General features: G+C 43.2%; 1 protein-coding gene across 2 annotated transcripts in view; it reads left to right on the top strand.

Moving 5' to 3' along the window:
- The window catches only part of sppl3 (signal peptide peptidase 3), a 123,958-nt gene that overhangs the window by 90,000 nt on the left and 16,228 nt on the right, over window positions 1–17,730 (top strand). For both annotated transcript variants that reach the window (XM_055655268.1, XM_055655271.1), the window contains one exon: window positions 7,055–7,167. In XM_055655268.1, the coding sequence (XP_055511243.1) occupies window positions 7,055–7,167 (113 nt within the window). The remainder of the gene's footprint in view (window positions 1–7,054; window positions 7,168–17,730) is intronic.

Below are 17,730 nucleotides of genomic sequence, written 5' to 3'. Positions count from 1 at the left end.
ACATACTGCCTATTATGCCTCCTGGCATGCAGGCAGCAACGAAGGTACTCCACTCTTGTGTGTTCTGGGCTAGCTTCTGGACACTACCCCAGGTCAGGTCCATTGTTTTCATTTCCTCCTCTACAGTTTGACGCCAAGTGGTTTTGCGTCTCCCTCCTTTCCTTTTCCCTTCCGATGTCCAGTGCAGGGCTATTCTTGGGATGCTGTCTGGTTCTCTTCTCAGTATATGGCCAATCCAGTTCCAGCGCCTTCCTGCGATGCTTATGTTTGGCATTTAGAACTTCCACCTTCCTGCCAGTGGCTTCCTTTTGGCTTTCACCATTGACATCCATCCTAGCATTTGTCAATAGCCCTGGAAGTCCATCACGCCCAGTAGTGTTGATTCCTTCAGTTGCTGTTTCCGTAACATATTTGTTTTACGAGACAGGGTTGTTAGCCCTGTGCTCAACCTCCAACCTGGAGGACCAGTGGATTGCTCTTCGTCTCGCCTCTAGCCTTCGAACTGTCCAGCATGGGAGACCCGAACAGGAGACGAATCTCCTGCTGGCATAGCTCTGAGGGTCACTGAGACACACAAGCTCCCCGACCACGACAAGATTGCAATCCAACGGGGAGTTAATGTAACTAGGAAGCACAGTAAATGTATAAGGCTCAATTACAATCATGTATTGTCTTTATTGGTTAGCATGCAACAAAAACTTTTCACTGTACCTTAAAAAATTGTCACTGTACACGTGACAATAAACTAAACTGAACTCTTTTGGAATAATCCTGGGATGTAGCCGACTTGTTTACAGGTGACTGGGGACTGAACCTCTCTGGAAGTGCACTTTGGAACATTACTGGGACCAGTAATATTACTCACCTTGGATTTCATTAAGCTTGTCCACAATAAAGATGGTATGGGTGTAAACTTATATAGGCCGTGGGTTTGGCACAATTTGTCGGCAAGTTCTCACAAAGATATCTGCAAACACTGCATTCAGTATTTTATGTATGTGTCTGTTCTCTTGTCTCTCTGGCCTTTTGTTGCCCACGGCTCTCCACACAGAATATCTTAACTCTCGTTTGCTTTACGACCATCTGGTACTCTGCTGCTTTTACTTTTGCATTGGGGAATTTGAGACATGGCCATGGTGTATTCTGTATTCATAGCAGACCTCAAGGAAAGCGCACAAGGCCCATATCATCCCTTTTAGATGGATCAAATGCATTTCTTTATCTCAGCACGGTAGTGAACTCTGAATCTTTTGTGATTTCACAGTCTTGCCGTGATAAAGGCTCGCGCTTGTCTCTCTGTTTACTCCACTCTTGACTTTTTTTTCCAACCTCTCTTGATTCCCAACTGTTGGGCTATTTTCAATCTCTTCTGAGCATTGATTGCATTGTGGATGAGTGGAAGCTGCAGGAAACGGGGCGAGCAGGGAGTGCAGCACACTGTAGCAGCAGTTAAAGAGCAAGAAATGAGAGGAAACAAATAAAAATCAGCAGTGGCATTGGGGGAAATTGCCTAAAAAGGGCAGAGAGAAGAGAAAACCTGGGAAAAGAATTGAGAGAGAAGGTTACAGATTTCATATAGTCCCACTTGATTTGAAAACTGTACGATATTGATCCCATTGGAATAGCAGTGTGTAATATTACTGGAACACAGGCATGCTTTGTAGGTTTTTATTGCCATATGCTTAAGATCATGCAGTTTTAATACTTTTTAAATTGGGTTTTGTGGTACCAATGTATTGTACTGCTTTACCTCTTGAACCGAAGATAAAAATGCGCTTAATTGTGGGATATTATGCCAGTCTGCACTAAAATGCAATAACAATTCTTTAATTTCATGTAATAAAAGTGAAATTCGGTCCATGCAATGACAGTAAATCAGTGGGTTTAATTATAATTGACGAATAAGAATCTCTAAAGACTGCCTAAACGTATGTAATCCCATGTAGCAGAAAATTGATTTAGACTTAATTGCTTAAACACCCTGCAGTCGTTTTGCCTACTATTGGTTCAAATTAGCGAAGAAAGACCGCATAATACTTTGGAGCCTGTTTAGTTAGCTTTGTATTAGATTCCACATCTGTTTTTAGGTATTTAATTGATTGCTAACTGCAATTAAGTTGTTTTTCTTAGCTATCTGCTCTAGATTTTAGCCTGGGGATGTAGAGGCCAGTTCACCAACCAAACACATATCAAGAATGAAACTTCCTGATTTGAATCACACCATAAAGCACTACACAATAAGCCTGCCATTCTGTCTCCTTCTGATGTGGTTTCTTCCCATTGATGCATGCTAAACGAGCTTCCAGGGAACCTCTGTGAAAATGAGTCCCAACCCCTAAACGCCATCTGTCCTTTTCCTCTAGAGATGCTGCTTGACCAGCTGAGTAACTCCAGTACTTTGTGTCTATCTTTGGTATAAACCAGCACGTGCAGTTTTCCGTTTCTACATTTTGGCTTACTCACCTGCGAAATCTCCTCAAGGTATGCATTCTTTGAAGAAGTTCTCATCCTCTCTCTAACGGGAATTCTGCAAGACCCTCTCTCACTGCTTCCCCCACTATGATTCCCACTGCTCCCTGGCTCCACGACCATGTATTTGCCTACCAAGGCACCTCCCTGCCCAAGGTAATTTATTGATGGCCTTGATTGGTCCTGGTCTTGTCTCACATCCAGCTCTTCACCCTCACCCCCTACTTTAAGTCTGAAGAAGAATCCATACCTGAAACGTCACCTGAGCCTGCACCCCCATGCACTGAACTGATTTGAAATATTTTACAATGTAAATTGTTCTGAAAACATCTGTCTGGTGGTGGTTGGTGGCTAGTGATAGTATGCGTGGCACAAATCCATTCTGTGGCCATGCATGTAACTGAAGTTCAGACCATAAACCACAGTTGTAGTCTCGTGTTGGACATTGGAAGAACACAACCCTGATGTTGGAGGCAGTTCTATAATGCTTCATGTTCTGCTTGGAATCTATCTCATTGATTCTCCTCTAACCCTTTGCACGCTTACCTCGTGGAGTCCACCATTGAACCCTGACGTGATCATCTGTGCAAGTTTCTTGCTCTTGATGTGACAACTGTGCTTTCAATTTGTCCATAAGGTTCCTATATAATGACTCTACTTCTGCACTCGCCTTCGATCCCAAAACAAGACCTGGAGGCGGTGGGATTCTGTATCAGCATGTTTGAGGTTTATGGATTTCTTCCTTCCAAATATTGCTCAAGATGTTATGGAAAAGTTATTTTACAGTTTCTCTGGAAATTCATCCTTGCCAAATGTTTTAGTTTATATATTAGATCCCCCCCCCCCCCTTTCATCTGATGGCAGGAGGTAGAAAATGTCCCTATGGATTTAATTATGGTTTAATGAGAGTACATTATTTTTTTTTGTGGATGGGCTTTTCAATAAGCTTTAAAATATTTTCAGCCCACTGGACTGCAATTCTGTTCTTGTCTGTCAGTATGGTTGTGTGAACCGTGACTTCAGGAGAGCTTCTTCTTCTTCTTGCGTAAGGCGTGCACAGCCTAAAGTTGTAGGACAACTTGTTCTATTTGATCTTACTTGATTGTGCACGCCAGGTTGATTGCATTCGTCGAAACAGGGCGTGCCACGTGAAGGTTGCAATCTTCCACCCCTTCAGGAGAGCTGTACCAGTTTAAGCTGTGTTGAATATTGTTTTGAAGAGTCTAAGAACATCTTAGTTTAGCTTGTTTCAATACAGTGCTGAACTTCTGCAGCCCTCCACCCACTCATCCTGCATTTTCCAAGCTTCATTCTAGAGCTTGGATAATTCACTTTGAACCGATCTTTGAGACGATAGCGAGATTCTTCTGCTAGTTTACAGATGCTTTATGCATGTCCTCTGGGAGTTTGCAGGCATTTTAATTATTTTCAGCTAACGCTCATTTTGCTGTAGTTGACCGTGCTTTTGAAACTCTTTCATTGATGATGAATGCACGAAAATAGTGTTGTCGACTGATTTAAAAAAATACCTGTGACCAGTTTGCTTGAACATTGCTAAACGGAAGGTGTTTGCACTATAAGGAAAAAATATATATATAGATTGAAAGCTATTCTTACCAGCTCATGGTCTTGTTAGTATATGGTACAGCAGGGGCGGCACGGTGGCGTAGCAGTAAAGCCAGAGACCTGGGTTCGATCCTGACTACGGGTGCTTGTCTGTAGGGAGTCTGTGCGTTCTCCCCGTGACCTGCGTGGGTTTTCTCCGAGATCTTCTGTCCCACACGCCAAAGATGTACAGGTTTATAGGTTAATGGGCTTGTTCTAAATGTAAAATTGTCCCCAGTGTAGGATAGTGTTAGTGTGTGGGGATCACTGGTCAGTGCGGACTCAGTGGGCTGTAGGGCCCGGTTCCGCACTGTATCTCAATACGAAACAGTCTACCATGTATGATCTGACATGGTATGGGATATTTTAAGCAAATATTGTCTTAATTGATCAGGTGCCATTCTTGAATGAGGAATGGCACCAGTCTGAAGAAGGGTCTCAACCCGAAACATTGCCTATTTCCTTCGCTCCATAGATGCTGCCTCACCCGCTGAGTTTCTCCAGCATTTTTGTCTACCTTTAAGGTCATCCATGTTGTTTAGCATTTGTCCTTCTACCTCCGGAAGATGTTAGAATGCGCAGATGTTATACACTTTCACACAGTGATGGAGTTCAAAACATCTGTTTGCAATCCAATAACATATTGGCTCGTTCATTGGATATGAAACACTTTGAGAGATCCTTCAACTCAAAGGTGCCAGAAAGTGGAATTTCTTGGAAGGGTTCAATTTCACTCACAAACTATCTGCAACAGAAGCAGTTCATGTGTGTGCATGCATCAAAATAGACCGTGGCCATCAATAAGAGAGAGACTGTCCTTGATATTCATGGCATCACCATTACCGAATCCCCCACCAGTTAGACTCTCACCTTATTGAGATGGTTGTTGCTTACCATTTTCGTGCTGTTAGTAGTTGGTTCTGAGCTCCTGTGTTGGAATATTGTTGGGTTCATGCTGTATGCATGGATTGATTAATTTGCTGAGGGGATGTAAATTGTATTGAACATGTAACAGAAGTGTACCAGGACCAATCAAGGCCATCAATAAATGACCTTGGGCAGGGAGTGTACTAAATGTATCTCGAAGCAGTGCGCGTCCAATGAATGCTCTGAAGTAAACTACTGCACAGTAAGTAGATGTTTTGCACTCCTGATATTTGGAGATATATCTTTGCCCTCCTGATTATTTATCTTGGACAGGTACATGGATAAGAAAGGTTTAGAGGGATATGGGGCAAATGCTGGTAAATGGGACCACCTTTAATGGGGCAACTTGGTCGGTGTGGATGAATTGGTTCAACGGGTTTGTTTCCATGCTGCATGGTTGTATGGCTATGACAGAGAGAGAGAGAGAGAGAGGAACTGGGTCAGTTTTGTGGGAATCTCAAGCACCTACTTCCAACAGCAGGACTGTGGAATGTCTCCAGCATATTAGGCTGTAGTCATGGAATGATACAGCACAGAAACAGGGCATTCAGCCCAACTTTCATGCCAACCAACATGTTCTTTAGTCCCATATGTCCCACTAAACCTTTCCTATCTATGTACCTATCTTAAATGTTAGATAGGCACAAAAACGTGGAGTAACTCAGCGGGGCAGACAGCATTTCAGGAGAAAATGAATAGGTGACGTTTTGGATCGAGATCCTTCTTCAGAAGAAAGGTCACCTTTTTGTGTCTTATCTTCGGTTTAAACCAGCATCTGCAGTTCCTTTCTGTGCATCTTTTAAATTATGTTCTAACTGCCTCAACTATTTCCTTTCGCAACTCGTTCCATATACCCATCACCCTCTGAAAAGTTTTGTCTCGGGTTCCTATTAGATCTTTCCCCTCTCACCTTAAACCCATGTCGTCTGTTTATTGATGTCCCTACCTTGGGTGTGCAGACTGTTTGCATTGATGGTGTACTGCCTGAAGGAATACCAATCAATAGCGAAATCGTTCAGAAGACCCAAAAATGGCTGTGGGGGGGGGGGGGGGGGGGGTGGGGAATGTTCATGCCTCGGACAGCTTGTATTTGAGTGCCGCTTCACCACATGCAGAATATTACATAACTTAATAACCAATCAATTCCATTTGGTGAGCAGTCACAATGATGCAGGCAGGTACAGTAGCTACTTTGCATGCCAAAAGGTTAACCAAAGGAAACAAATTATGGAATCAATGACCTATATTTAGGTGGGGTAACCAGCGCAGTACACAAGGTTGAACTCGGTTTGTATTCTAGTGTATTTATTTGAACGGGCAGATGAAAAGCACGATTTAATAAACTATCCAAAGAATGGCGCAATCTCCAAATATGGTGTGTGCTTGTCTTAAAAATGTTGATGTTTTTTTTTCTCTAAAGGGACTTGGGGGAAAAAAATGCTTGTTTATTGCAAAAAGGAGTATAAAAATCTGGAGGACGGAATACTTTGCAAGGGAGTTTTATTTTGCAGGTTGTGAATATGTAATAGGATCTTGATAGTATTTAATTTGGCCTACTTGCGGATGATAGTGTATTTCTCATTCAAGCTGTTGTGGAGCAAGTGTGCTCAATCATGCAGTAACATTTGCAGTTCATACCAACACTATTGCTGCCAGCTTCTATTGGCGCTGAAGATGTTGCATTCATAAGTGATAGGAATAGAATTAGGCCATTTGGTCCATTGACTCTACTCCGCCATCCAATCATGGCTGATCTATCTTTCCTTCTTATCCCCATTCTCCCCATAACCCCTGACACCCTTGCTAATCAAGAATCTGTCTATCTCTGCCTTAAAAATATCCATTGAGTTGTCTTCTGTGGCAATGAATTCCACAGATTCACTACCCTCTGACTTCCTCCTCGTTTCCTTCATAAAGGAATGCCCTTTAGATGCTCCCACTAGTGGAAACATCCTCTCCACATCCACTCTATCCAGGCCTTTCGCATTCTGTGTGTGATTCTTTGCATGTTCAATGAAAACAGAACTAACCATAATTCCTGTTATTGTTTCAGAATTTCATTTGGCTGCTGTGGACGATTCACTGCTGCCGAGCTACTCTCGTTTACACTGTCAGTCATACTTGTGCTTATCTGGGTATTAACGGGACACTGGCTACTGATGGATGGTAAGTGAAACTACCTGTGAATGATTGTAACTATTCTGTGAACAAAAAATGTCTCTAAGTCCTGTTCCAGCACCGTATTTTCTTAAATTGACGGTAACACCCTGCAAAATGACAATGGACATTAAAATTTCCGCAGTCGAAATTATTTGCAAAATATCATAAGGAGGGGTAGTTCCATCATGCGAAGTAATCCTTGAATATGGAAGATATCAGACTTGTGATATTAAAATCTCGCATCAATGATTCTCATTTGAGGACTTCTATTAACCTGAACTTCTGCGCTGCATTTGGCTATCAAGAAATGAAGATAGTTGGTGAATCACATCCTAGCTTTTTGTTAGATAGAGCTCTAGGGACTTGCGGAATCGAGGGGTATGGGGAGAAGGCAGGCACGGATTACTGATTGTGGATGATCGGCCATGATCACAGTGAATGGCGGTGCTGGCTCGGACCAAATGGTCTCCTCCTGCACCTATTTTCTATGTAACACTTTCACAATGATAAGTGTATTTTTCCGTAGCAAAGCTAGCAATGAAACTTTGGAGGATTCAGCGATAGTTTAACGATACAGCGTGGAAACGGGCCCTTCGGCCCACCGAAACTGCACTGACACGCCATCCCCGCACATTAATACTATCCTATACTAGAGATCATTTTTACATTTATACCAAGCCAATTAACCTTCAAACCTGTACGCCTTTGGAGTATGGGAAGAAACCAAAGTTGTCGGAGAAAACACACACAGGTCACGGGGAGAAAGTACAAACTCCGTACAGACAAGTACCCGTAGTCAGGATCAACCCGGGTCTCTAGTGCCGTCAGCACTGTAAGGCAGCAACTCTACCTCTATGCCATTTGTTGGAAAATGCCTAAGCTGAGGATGAGAATGTGTTGTACAGCCTGGGTTCAATGCTCACTAAGTTGTGTTGAAAGGGCAATTGGGTACTTCTGAGAATTTTATTCCCGAGAAATTGTTTGTTTTGCAGCTAAAACCCTTACTAATTTCCGCAGGTGAAGCAAGATAATGACCATTTCCTTTATAAACTGCTTGGAAAATTCAACCATGATTTTTTTTGTTTAGTTTAGAGATACAACACAGAAAAACAGGCCATTCAGCGCGCCGACCAACGCCGCGCATTAACGCTATCCTACGTACATTAGGGACAATTTTCATTTATACTAAGCCAATTAACCTACAAACGTCTTTGGAGTGTGGGGTGATCACTGATCGGCACGGACCCGGTGGGCTGAAGGGCCTGTTTCCACACTGTATCTCTCAAGTCTAAAATAAAGTCTATTGGGAACTAAATTAATGAATATTTCCATGAATGAATGACATTAGAATGTTATTTTTTTTTAATGTGCTATAGATTATCTAATAGTTTCTTGCACGGTTATGTACAAGCCTGCAAACCTGTTGAATTAAAATTCACTCTGGTGTCAGTCTGATGAAGTGTCCAGATCCAAATTGTCAACTGTCCATTTCCCCTCACAGATGCCGCCTGACCTGCTGGGAGTTCCTCCAGCACTTTTTAGCTCAAGATTCTAACACGTACAGTTTCTTCACTGTAGCCTCTTCGGCCGTGAGATCTTCTGTATCTTGCACAACTTGTTGCTATTTCCATATAGTTCTAATGACAAAAACTGATAAAATTCATGTCTTTCCCGTTTGAGCTTGCCTGCCGCTCACAGACTGCTACAGCAGTGAGCAATGCGGTTAGTTATTAACTCATCAGGAAGGCTGGCTCCGTCCTGGGGGTGGTTTTGGATTCATGGGAGGTTGGTCTTGGAGGGTGGGATGCTACTCAAAAACTGCGGAGCATCTTGAACAATACAGCTCGCCCCCTCCATGACACTGGGCAACCTGAGGAGCACCTTCAGCAACAGACTGGTTCCACCAAGATGCAGCACAAAACGCCACAAGAGATCCTTCTTCCCTGTGGCTATCAAACTGTACAACTCCTCTCCCTTCTGTTCTAGGGTAGACTGACCCCCCCCAATCTTTGCACATCCCCAATCCTTTCCACTCGTCACTTTAATTTAGTGTTTCATGTATCTTGTGTTTTTATGACTGTTGGCAGATCAATTTCCCTCCTGGGATAAATAATGTTCTATCGTATCAGTTGAAATAAGTTGTGTTGTGAATCCAGCTTAGTTTTGCTTCAGTTTTCAATGCGGTATTTGCTCTGTGCTGGGCCACCTAGTGAAGTGAATAGAATCTTGGAAGTTGTATTATTTTCACTTTGCTTTGGTTAACAATCATCCTTCAGTCAATTAATTAATTGTCATTTAAATCATTGATACTTATAGAACACAAAGCAAAATGATGACCGGCGGTGTTTTGGCATTGCTGAATTGTGTTTTGAGTATTCATTGTTAGTGAGATGTTTTTGTAGCTTCTTTTCTTTCTTCTCACACAATTATGTCAATGAGCCAAATGTTTGTGCCTGCGTTTCAGAGGAAGTAAATTCCTTTTGAAATCGCACCTTCAAAACAAATTGCATTTAGTTTAACCTGAGCAGACGTCACTGAAAACATAGTAGTTCGGAAATTCTAGGGTGTGTGCTATTTAGCACATAGAAGTTAGTAAACAATGCCAAAATAAATCCTGTCCAAAATGGTAATACAATGGTGTTATTTTGTGGCTACTGTATTCATTTAGTCTAAGGATACTTTACAGAAGCCAATTAACCTACAGGCCAGCATAACTTTAGAATGTGGGAGGAAACCAGGGCACCCAGAGAAAACCCACAGGGTTGTGCAAACTCAGTACAGACACCAACCAGAGTCAGGATCGAACTCTGGTCTCTACCACTGTGCCGCCCAGAATTTGTTTACAAAAATTCTATGAAAGTTTCTCCCCCCACTCCCATTTATAGGCTGTTGTCCATAAAGCAGTTGTAAAGCAATTCATTTACTGTTTGTGAGATATTTGCTTTGGCTGAACCTTGGCCATTCGTACATAGTTGACCCAGTGGGATTATGTGAAGATCTGTGAGGTTAATCACGGGTTGACTTGTGTTAAGACGCACCCCAGAATGTACAGGCACCTCACGTTGTACACCAACCAGTTTGATGTATGCATTTATTAAATAATACACTTGTTCCTTTAATTATAAAACTTAATTCGCACCGTCACATTTTTGGAATAGCATGCTCAAATGTATTGTTTCCAGTGTAGTCGCGTATATGTTTAATTTACCACTTATCAAGTGCAAGTGAGTTTATTGTCATGTGTCCCTGATAGGACAATGAAATTCTTGCTTTGCTTCAGCACACAAAACATAGTAGGCATTTACTACAAAACAGATCAATGTGTCCATCAAACACTTAACCCTCACGTAAACCACAAGATGCCTGTATAACCTACTGACGAATTTTAGCTGTATTAAGACTGAGCTTTGCAGTACGGCCATAGCTCTTGCACACATGGCTTTGCAGACGGGAGTGCCTGATTGTGCTGGGTGCAGCGATCGTTTATATTGTAACCAATTCTACTGTAGTCAGACGTCAGCCTGAGTTTGTTTTTTTGTTTCATACGGGTTTTGAATATTCCATCATTTAACATGAACAACACACTATATGCAACTGAGTTTTGTGTAGTTTAGAGATGCAGCGCGGAAACAGACACTTCAGCCCACCGAGTCTGCTTCACCAGCAAGCACCCCATACTCTGGCCCTATCCTACACACCAAGGACAATTTACAATTTTTGATGAAACCAATTAAACTAGAAACCTGTACATCTACGGAATGTGGGAGGAAGCCAGATCACCCGGAGAAAACCCATGCAGGTCACGGGGATAATGTACAAACTCAGTACAGATAAGCACCTGTAGTCAACATCAACCCCAGGTTTCTGGCGCTGTAAAGGGCCTGTCCCACCAGCAAACGTGGTCGCTTGAGGCTTACGTCCTCGCGGGGCCAGCCCCACTTGGATCGGCGGAGCTGTATGGAGTTGTGCGGGGCTGGTCCCGACATCGCGCGGGGCTCCAAAAATCTTGCACTGTCCGAAAATCCCACGCGACAACGGCCTGTCGGCCTGCAGCCGCATTGAGGCCGTACGCAGCGCTCGACGGGCGCACGCAGTGTCTTGACGCCGTAAGCCTAGCGCGTGTTGTTGCACGATGACGTCACCGCCCGGCGTGCCATTGCGTGATGACGTCATTGCCCGACGCCGCGCGACGTCCAAATTCAGTCGGCCGGCCTCCTGCCCAGCTGATTGGTGAGTTTGATGTAAATTACGTCACACGCGAACTTAGCGCGTACTTAACGCGTACTAAGCGCGAACTCCGCTTCCGTTTGGCCGCGCTAGACGCATGCAATCGCATGCTGGTGGGACAGGCCCTTAAGGCAGCAACTCTACCACTGTGCCACTAATGAATAATTCAGTATCTGATTTTTTTTTTCAACTAAGTCTGTGACTGACAAAACGTACAATATTACATAGAAACTGACAATCACTGGAACGCAAATAGCTGATAAAACTAAAAATCCATATGTGTTGGAAGGAACTGAGGATGCTGGTTTAAACTGGAGATTTAAACAAAAAACAGGAGTAACTCAGCAGGACAGGCAGCATCTCTGGAGAGAAGTAATGGGTGACGTTTCTTCAGAGAAGAGTCTCGGCCCGAAACGTCACCCATTCCTTCTCTCCAGAGATGCTGCCTGGCTCGCTGAGTTATTCCAGCATTTTGAGTCTACCTTTGATTTAAACCAGCATCTGCAGTTCTTTCTTACACAACAAATGCAAGGTGTTCCTGGACTGGATTATCCAGCACACACAAAATGCAAATAAGTCACCCGCAGCCACCTGTAAGTGTAAAGTCCAACAGCAAATCTGTGGCCTAACGTGGATGTGGAGAGGATGTTTCCACTAGTGAGAGAGTCTTGGACCAGAGGCCATAGTCTCAGAATAAAAGGACATACCTTTTAAATAAAAGGACATGCCCAGACTAAAAATTCACCAATTTGCCCCGTTCTTGGCCCATTGACCACTCCATGCTCAGTTTTGCACTGTAAATATTTTCAAACTGGCCAGGAGAGGGTGTTCAACAGCAGTGGTAATCTACAGCATTCCTTTCTGCAAGCACCTGGTCTGACATTTTTGTTTGCTCATCAGCTGAATAAGATTACAATCCTATTTGCAAATCGTACAAATGAAGATTTATTGCAATGCTGTGTTTAATTTCATTTGTTCCTTTAAAGTGCATCACTGCTCTGCATTTCCCCTTTGAACAAGAAATAGCTTTTCAGCTAACAACCCAGCGGTATGAATTTCAACTGCTCTAACTTCAAGTGGTCCTTGCTTTCCCTCTCTCCATCCCTCCCCATCCTAGTTCTCCGACCAGTCTGAGTGTCTCCATGATTACATTTTATCCTTGTATGCTTCGTTGTCAGCTTCCCCTAGTTAACAATATTCTACATTTTCCTTGAACTTCATCCCCTTTTTCACACCATACCGTTCCATATTTTTGTGTCTCCCTCTCCCCTGAGTCCGAAGAAGGGTCTCTACCCGAAACGTCACCCTTTCCTTCTATCCAGAGATGCTGCCTGTCCTGCTGAGTTACTCCAGCATTTGTGTCTATCTTCAGTATCTTCAATAGCTTCTTGTTGGATTTTTGCATTATAGGTATTCTCAAATTTTATAGTCCCTTGAATTTCTACCAATTTCTGAGCTCATAATTCCTATTGTCTCAATCATTTATTTTAACCTAGCAGGGGACTGTATTACTTTGGAGATGTGCAAAAATAGGAAATTGTCTGAGCATTTATGATTTACTCCCCTTTTTTCTAATCCGCAGCACTAATTATTTAAGGGCAAATGGAGATCTGAAGTCATGCTTAATGGATAATTTACCTCTAACTCTCAATGAAATCCTGCAAAGTATAATGCCCAGCAATACTAAATTATACTAGACGACTGTTTTAATAATATAAGCTGACTACATTTGGCATACATTCTTCACATGTGTCCACACATTTTATATTTTGTCTGAAGAAGGGTCTCGAAAACGTCGCCTATTCCTTTTCTCTAGAGATGCTGTCTGACCCGCTGAGTTAACCAGCTGTTTGTGTCCATCTTATATTTTGACTGGACTGACTGTTGCAGTGTGATTGTATGGGCAAATCTCCGTTTATGAAGGACCAACTTTGACCATGACAACCTATGCACATTCAGTCGCTATGTTTTAACAGATGCATCTAATGTGTACCGTCATATCCCAAAGTATGAGATCTTCAAGGAATGACCACCTAAAGGTGTCTGCTACACAAATGGTGTGACCGTTTGAGAACATTTTACTCCTTCCAATTGTGATAGAGGTTTCTGTGTTTGCCTCTTGACCATATTGATCTACATTGAGACAAGATAGTTCTCAGTTCAGCTCACCATTGGTCTAAAATACAAGGAAATATCAGAGTGTTGCTGTATTTCAAGGTCTCGCAAGTTCTCCATCAGCCCAGGAGCTTCTCAAGGCTGCGTGTTCAGCCCCCTGTTCTACCCACACTAGACTCACGACTGTGGAGCCTGTCACAGTCCAAACTCCATCTCCAAGTACAAAATCATGAGAGGAATTTGACTGTACGTGCTGTATACAAGGGACACACAGTACAGGGAGAAGATTGAGAACTTTGTAGCCTGGTGTGACGACAGCAACCTTTCTCTCAATGTCAGCAAGACAAAGGAGATGGTGATCGACTTCAGGAAGTGAAACGTTACGCATACCCTAGTATACATTGACCGTGCTAAAGTAGAGATGGTTGAAGGCTTCGGGTTCCTAGGAGTAAACTTGTCTTGGACTAACCATATAAGAGCAATGGCCAAGAAAGCACTTCAACGCCTCTACTTCCTTTGAAAGAGTAGGAATTTTGTCATGTCCCCCAACAGCTCTCACCAACTTCTACTGATGCGCCTTAGGGATCATCACAGCATGGTTCGGGAACTGCTCCATCCAAGACCACAAGAAATTGCAGAGCATTGTGGACGCAGCCCAGGCCATCACGCAAACCAACCTCCCTTCCATTGACTCCACCTACAACTCGCGCTGCCTCGGCAAGCCCACCAGCATAACCAATGACGAGTCTCACCCTGGACACCAGCGCTTCTCCCCTCTCCCATCAGACTAGAGGTACAGAAGTGTGAAAATGCATAGTTCAAATGCAGGAACAGTTTCTTGCCAGCTGGCATCAGGCAACTGAACCATCCTATCACCAATTGGAATGTGGTTCTGAGCCGCCATCTATCTAATTGCAGACTCTCGGACTATCTTTAAGCGGACTTTCCTAGACATTTTCATGCGCTAATCGTTACTCCCTTTATCTTGTATTTGTACACTGTGGACGGCTAGATTGTAATCGTGTACAGTCTCTGCGCTGACTGGATAGCACACAACATAAAAGCTTTCCACTGTACCTTGGTACACGTGACATTAATCTAAACTAAACTTTTGAAGTGTTGTGATTGTACCTCCATCCACCACTTCCTCTGGCTGTTCAGTTCATAAACATACCAATCTCCTATGTAATCTCTTGGTTATCTCTCCAAAAAAAGCGCCAACAGATGTGTGAGACCAGATTCCCCTCACACTAAACAGTGTTGACTATCCCCAATCAAACCTTGTCTGTCCAACTGTTGGCAAGTCCTGTCCTCAGTATCCCCACCAGTAACTTGCCCACCACTGACATCAGGCCCACTAGCCTATAGCCCCTGGCTTGTGATTTCAGATTGTTTTTAAATAATGGTACAACATTTGTCACCCTCCAGTCTTCCAGAACTCCACCTGTGGTTGATGTTGCAAATATCTCTGCAAGGGTCTTAGACCCATCTTGCCGAGTTTCCCACATGGACCAAGAGTGCACTTGATCACATCGTGGTGATTTAAAACTGCCAATACCTTCTCTGTGGTAGGAAGGCGTTTCAGATGTTGGTTTAAACTGAAGGTAGACACAAAATGCTAGAGTAACTCAGCGGGACAGGTGGCATCTCTGGATAGAAGAAATGGGTGACGTTTTGGGTCAAGACCCTTCTTCAGACTGAATCTGGGGAGAGGGAGATACAGAGATAAGGAAAGGTAAGGTGTGAAAACAAGACGGGATGAAGATCAAGGAAAATGTAGAATAGATCATTGTTAGATTGGAGAAGGTAACAACAAAGCAAACAGATAAAATGTAAACAAGATAAAAATGTACCTCCTCTGTGTTCATTTGCCTAAGGCCTTGCAACTCATTTGCTTTGATTCCTTAACTTCATAAGTAGTTCATAAATTGTAGGAGCAGGATTAGATTACTCAGTCCATCAAGTCTACTCTGCCATTCAATCATGGCTGATCTATCTTTCCCTCCCGATCCCATTCTTCTGACTTCTCCCCATAACCCGTGACACCTGAACTAATCAACTTCCACGTTCCTCTCAGCAATAAAAACCGATGAGAGAAATTCAGCAATAATCTTGCTCGTCTCCTGTATTTACAGAACGCATCGTAGCTTGCAGAGGTGTACCTGTCTGCGGCCATGAAGGGCCTTGGTGGAACCCTGGCGCAAAGAATGATCTTCCTGTGCTTCCTGGTCTTCACCAATATTCCCAGGTCCCTCTAATCCCCCGGGAGCAATTCCACCTTCCTCCCACAATTGCAGCATCCATTCTTTAAGTAGTTGCCATCCCCAGTAGTTTAGTTTAGTTTAGTTCAGAGATACAGCGCGGATACAGGCCCTTCAGCCCACCGAGTCCACACCGACCAGCGATCCCCGCACACTAACACTATCCTACACATACTACGAACAATTTTACATATATACCAAGCCAATTAACCTACAAACCTATGCATCTTTGAAGTGTGGAAGGAAACCGAAGATCTTGGAAAAACCCACGCAGGTCGTGGGGAGAATGTACAAACTCCGTACAGACAGCACCCATAGTCGGGATCGAACACTGTTCTTTGGCGCTGTAACGCAGCAACTCTATCGCTGCGCCACCTTAGTTGGGCAAGCGCAGCTTCGTAAGTAAGTAAGTTTATTGGCCAAGTATTCACATACAAGGAATTTGCCTTGGTGCTCCGCCCACAAGTAACAACATGACATACAGTGACGGTTAGGAATAACTCGGAAAACACTAAACATTAATAAATAATAAACATTAATGATAAAACACCATTGATCAAGCATGTGAACCAACAAAATATCATCAATATCATCAATCAAAGGGCTTCTTCATTCGGGCTGGGGGCTGCGGTCACACCGCTGGCATTTAGCCAGAAGCCATGAGAGCTTGCAGAAGCTAACAGTAATGGTGTGTGCTGGAAATTGACAGCACTGCTAGGAACATCTATCAAAGGCTGCACTGTTTATAACACTTAAAAAAAAAAACAATGTTAAGGTGAAATACAATGCTTTTTAAATGCCATTAATACATGGTAAAATAATTCCTTTGCCTGAATGTCAGAAGCCGGGTGGAGAAGAGTGGCTTTCAGAGTTTTATAGGCCAAATATAGATGACTGAGATAATCAAAGGTCATTGTAGCTCAACAAACATAAGACATGATGGGTGCAGTTTAGGACATGGGTCGAAGTGACCTAGTATATACAGAAATAACATAGCATACTAGCAGAAAGTGTTGTCAAGGACATTAAGTTCAAAACGCTAGTAACTGCAGGTGCTGGAAATTTGAATAAAATACAGAGTGCTGGAGGAACTCAGCGTGTCAGGCAGCAACATTGAAAGAAATGGACACGTGACGTTTCGGGTCAAGAATCGTCCTGGCCCTGGTGCACTTTGTGTTTTACAGTAAGATCAAGGGTTTGTTTTCTGCACACTATTGTTCCATATTCAAAAACTTCCTTGCAAATTTTGTGATTGCATTAAGTCTTCCACATTTTTCTCCATCATACTGCATGTCTTTGGTCTGTGAGCTCTTCATATGAATTAACGGAGGTGATGCTGGATGAGACAAGTTAGCCGCATTTAACACTGCAGTATTTTTTTAAATATTCTAGTGTTATCTTTACTGATCAGGATGGTCCTATAATGGCGAACAGTTTTCGCAGATAAAAGGGGCATGCTGGTCTGGGTGATTCTGATCAGTGTATGAGTTGCAGCAAGGAAACGGGCCCTTCGGTTCACCGAGTCCACTCCAACCATTAATCACCCGGTCATACTAGTTGGATGTTATCCCACATTCTCATCCACTCCTTAGAAGCCAGTTAACCTTAAAATCCGCACATCCTTGGAGATGTGGCAGGAAACTGGAGCACCAGGAGGAACCCACACAGTCACAAAGAGAACATGCAAACTCCACACAGACAATTCAGGAGATGAGAATCGAATTGGGTCTCTGGCGCTGTGAGACAGCAGCTCTACCTGGTTTAAGATATCCTTTCAAATCTGCATCCTTGGAATTAAGAGTAGACACGACGTTCTGTGAAGAAATATTCTGAGAGTGGAAGAAGAATGATTTTGGCCCACCACCTCCACATATTATTGTTGCCCATCTACACCTATCCTGTTTGCCCGCAACAGGCTCAGAGCCTTCTATGTCTGAAGTACCTATCTCAACATGCCTTAAACAAA

The sequence above is a fragment of the Leucoraja erinacea genome, chromosome 25 (genome assembly GCF_028641065.1).
Source record: "Leucoraja erinacea ecotype New England chromosome 25, Leri_hhj_1, whole genome shotgun sequence".
Classification (NCBI taxonomy): domain Eukaryota; kingdom Metazoa; phylum Chordata; class Chondrichthyes; order Rajiformes; family Rajidae; genus Leucoraja; species Leucoraja erinaceus.
This window is presented reverse-complemented; position numbering and strand designations above follow the sequence as displayed.